Below are 4,705 nucleotides of genomic sequence, written 5' to 3' on the forward strand. Positions count from 1 at the left end.
TCAGACGGCCATTCCCTCACTCGCATTCACCCCTTCCATTGGCACAACCCCTCCTCTTCTCTAACTTCAGTTAACTTAGGGTTAAATTTATTTAAAATACAATTAGAGGTAATTTAATAAGTAGAGTTTGAACTAGATAATGAAATTCTGGTCTTCTTATCAATTCAAGTAACATAGATGCGAGGACTAAGCGAAAAAAACTTCAAATATTATAGGAGTTCTATAAACTTCCAAAACTTATTGGCGGTAAGTGATTTTTCAAAGTTTTAGGGGGTTTGATTTTTTCAAAGCTTTAGGGGGTTAAGTGAAAAGCTATCATACCTACTGAGGGTCAGGTGATACGAAGCTTTTACTGGTGAAGTTAAAAAGCAGACACTTATTGAGGGTTAGTGAAAGTTACCCTAAATATAATCTCTTGAAAATTACCTTAACGTGGCATTTTCACTACAGCATAAAATATCACCATATACATATAATTCCCAGATGTGTGCTACATATATCATAAAGCATAATCCAAGATACAAATATTTTCATGTATTTTGATATTGGATGTGTTTGAACTATTTTAATTAAGGGAAAAATATAATGTGAAAATTTTGTCACGTATTCAAGGCTATAGTGAAATTTACCCTAAATATAATCTCCTAACGACTACCTTAATGTGGCATTTTCATTGCAACAAAAAATATTGCAATACATATAGTAATTCCTAGATGTGCTCTACATAAATAATTAACCATAATCCACCATTGAAATATTTTCAGGTATTTTGATTGGGTTGTGTTTAAACTATTTTAATTAATGGAAAAAGGACAGCAGTTGAGAAATATAAAGTGAAGATTAACTTATTTGAGTGTAATAGAGGGAAGGAAAAAGAAAAAAAGAGTGTTACACAAAAACAATTTTACTCTTTATCAAGATGAGATCCAAAAGGGAGGAATGACATGTAAATATACATATATTTCCTTACCTTTCTTTTACTTTATTATTTATTAAAGATCTCAAACGGGGTGAAATAAGTTCCTATTGGTTTCTCGTACTAAATTCTCAAACAAGTTTTGTATACTAACTTTAACTTCTCTTAACTTATCCTATGTTTATTTAACTTTCCTTCACTAGGAGCAAATCCGAACAGGCCCTTAAGCAAATAAATCAGTCACCAACATCATTATCATTTTCGTCAATATGTTTCCCATCAAAAGGGTGCCTAGTGTCAAGCAAAAATCTAAGTAAAGAAGGGTGCACAAAAGTAAAGCTGTGAGCACAGTACTTCAGAAAAACTAAGAAACATAGTAGATAAAGAAGGATAAAAGGAAGCAACTGAATGCAGTTTTTATTTCATGAAAAATTATAAGTAGCCGAGAGATGTTGCATTGTAAAGCTCTCTCGTTCCCAAATAACATTTTAGTCCCTTTGGGTTGTTGTTAGCTTCAGGTTTTTATTTATTTACCAAAACATATATTCATAATTTCAAAACTTCGAATAAAAATGTGACCAATATTGTTCTCTTATACCATGAATAACTTACGACAACTAGATATTAGATTCAAAACTTAAACATCAGACTCCTCACTTGGATGAATTATATTTCTAAATAATGAAAGGTATATTAAGGAAACAAAATGAACATAAACAATGTATGACCTGGAAGTGTCATGGAAAAAGCTTCTTCTATAACTTCAATACCAGAAGCCAAACCAGTAACTAAGGCCTCAAACAAAGAAGCAGCGCAAATCAAGACAACAGAATATTCTTTTATATCACCAAGAGCCCATGCAGATTGCAAGACTTTAATTTGTTCTTTGAATCCTTGCCGCGCTCTTAGAATTTGCAAACCTGATGGTCGAGACTTGAAAGGAGTGTATTTTATATTACCACCTAAGCAGCATAATATGTGAACTGCACGCTGCGGCGAATCAGAGTTGCTAGCAGACCTACAAATTTCCATCTCCATTTCAGCATACCAGAAGTAAAGAAGAGGAACGTATTCCATCAGATCCTGTGGCAATTGTTTAAAAAATGTCAGAATAATTTCAAATCGTCAATAAATGAAGATACTTAAATAAATGTTACCAGGAAAAGAAGTTCAGATGATAAGTGTAAAACTCAAGTAACAATCAACTAATATTGCAAATACACCCACACATATCGACCCTCACTTTCTCACACTAACAACTAGACACTCAAGTAACAGTCAGATAGACAGGGACGCCTATGAGGATTACCATTTGCGGAAAAAGGAATGGCAATAAGTAAATATGTTCACCCAAGTAAATTTAGAAGGCCAGATGATGCAGAATGGAGGCGATCCAACTCTAATTGTAGATCTAAATATGGGGGGAAAAAGAATAAAACAAAAAAAAATTGGGGGTTAGCCGGTTACATAAGCAGCACCTTACCAGATTTGGCTTGACACATGTTGGCTTCACACCTTGGCACGCATGCCTACTAGCAACACATTTTAAACTTTCATAATTTTTATTTTCAAAATTTCTCTTCCCCTTCAAATGAAGTAAGTGGTTAATTGTAGAATAAAATTCTATCAGACCAAACAAATTCCTAGCTAAATTCCTACCTAAATATCGTAGCATCTCAACTAAAACATCAAAACCAAAAGAATAACAAAGTAATCTGATCTTCAAGATGTCGGATATCACCAGATATAAGAAAACTGTCGGTAATCAAACAATAGGACCTTTAAGCTTACAAAAAAAGATCATGGAATAACCATCATAAACATAACTGGGCAGCAGTAACTACATAGTTATGAACCCAGCTAAACAATTAACAATATCATATGAGTAAAATAAAATGCAATGAAATAATAGATGCTTTGAACAAGAAACTAACTAGCTTCAACCTCAACAATTGAACAATCATTAACTAAGAATAAGAGTTCAAAACTTTTAAATAAAATAATAATTACTGATATAAACTATACAACTTATTGCTTCCCGGGTGGTTACAATGTAAAATATTCATGATGTTTCTAAAAGTCAAACGGATCCAAGCAACCTGAACAAAAGCATAGCGATATGTTGAGATTGATTCTTTCGATAAAAAATAAAAAATTAATAAATATGGAAATTGCAGTCTTCATTTAAGAATAAAAAAATATACAAATGTGAATTTCACGCTCAGGCACTTCACATGCTGGCAACTCAAATGGCTAATGCTAGCTAGAATTTACATGGAAGATTTCTAACAAGCATTCCCTCCTGTCAAATGAAAAAGTACATTATTTATAGAAGTAAAACAAAATTTTAATCCTAGCTAATGGATAACATCAAATCACACATTTAAACAAAATAACAGATTCATTCCTAACTAACAACAAACTCAATTTTAACTAAGATCTCAACCAAAAAAAATTAAGTCCTTAAAACAAATAAAATCAAACTAAAATCTTCATCAAATCTTTTGCAAGATATGTTCTTGATTTTACATCAAATCTCCCGTGGTTGAAGAAACTCGATCATGAGTTTAAAACTAAAAATTGTTGGACTTTGAATTATTGCATTGTTGATTCATAACTGCAACAATAGATCTATTTAGCTCTGATACCAAATGATGAGGTATGAAAGCACAACGATTTATTGATTACTTGGATAAAAAATTAAAAATAGAAAATATGGAAATTGCAGTTTCTTCATTTAAGAATTAATATATATATTTTAAATTTTTTATATATATATTATATAATATATATATTATATATATATATATATATATATATAGTATATATATATATATATATATCGGGCCACACCCAAGCACTTTACATGTCAATAACTCACATGCCTAATACCAACTGCAATTCACATGTAGGATTTCTTACAAACATTTCTCTCCTCTCACATGAAAAGTACATCACTCTTTATAGAAGTAAAACATAATCTTAATAATAACTAATGGATATATCAAATCACACATTCTAACCAAATAACAGATTCAATCCTAACTAAACAAAAGATTCAATCCCAACTAAGATCTCAAAAAAAAAAGTGCCAACCAACAAGATTGGGCAAAGTTGATTGACATAGCCCAATTTTCCTACAATTAGCAGCGGAGTGAGTTCACGGGGAATAGTTCGTTAAGATTGTGTTTGGTAGCTAACCCCACTCCAAACAACGTTGCAACTGGTCATAAATGGAGTAGATCAGCAGCCTACAAATTTGCTAAGAAATGGCAAGAGCAGAACGAGCCGGCGCATTCGTGCTTGAACAAGATTGCAAAAAGGAAGAAGAAATGGGTTGACAATTAACGATGACATATTACGTATGAGGCTGGAGACTCCGTCCTTATCAAGCTGTCCACACTTGATCGACACAACGTATTGAGGGCCCATTTTCAATTATGAAGGAGGGAAATGTTTCCTACAAGGTTGAACTCCCCCCACACTCCACTAACATCTGGCCTTTCGCGTGATCATGTTGAAGCCATGTCACAAGGATGCAAAAGACCGAATCCATGGGAGATCAAGTCGAGCACCTGCTACAGTTCGCATGGAGTTCAATAAGGAGGCTGAGGAGATTTTGGTGGATAGGATGGTTCGTGAAGGGAATAATTGACAATGGCTAGAGTACTTTGTTCGCTAAAGGGGTTTGCCTGAAAGCAAGTATAGTTGGGAGTCAGCCAAGACCGTGGCAATTTGAAGACTAGATAGAGCGCTTCAAGAGAAAGAAAGCAAAGCGATGAGGACATC

The 4,705-nt window shown here is 33.3% G+C and overlaps 1 protein-coding gene across 1 annotated transcript in view; it reads right to left on the minus strand.

The window, feature by feature from the left end:
* LOC109844337 (protein NRDE2 homolog) overlaps positions 1-4,705 on the minus strand; it is a 55,261-nt gene that overhangs the window by 14,454 nt on the left and 36,102 nt on the right. The window contains exon 9 of the mRNA XM_020413330.1: positions 1,645-1,999. Within this exon, the coding sequence (XP_020268919.1) occupies positions 1,645-1,999 (355 nt within the window). The remainder of the gene's footprint in view (positions 1-1,644; positions 2,000-4,705) is intronic.

Source organism: Asparagus officinalis, chromosome 6 (assembly GCF_001876935.1).
Source record: "Asparagus officinalis chromosome 6, Aspof.V1, whole genome shotgun sequence".
Taxonomy (NCBI): Eukaryota; Viridiplantae; Streptophyta; class Magnoliopsida; order Asparagales; family Asparagaceae; genus Asparagus; species Asparagus officinalis.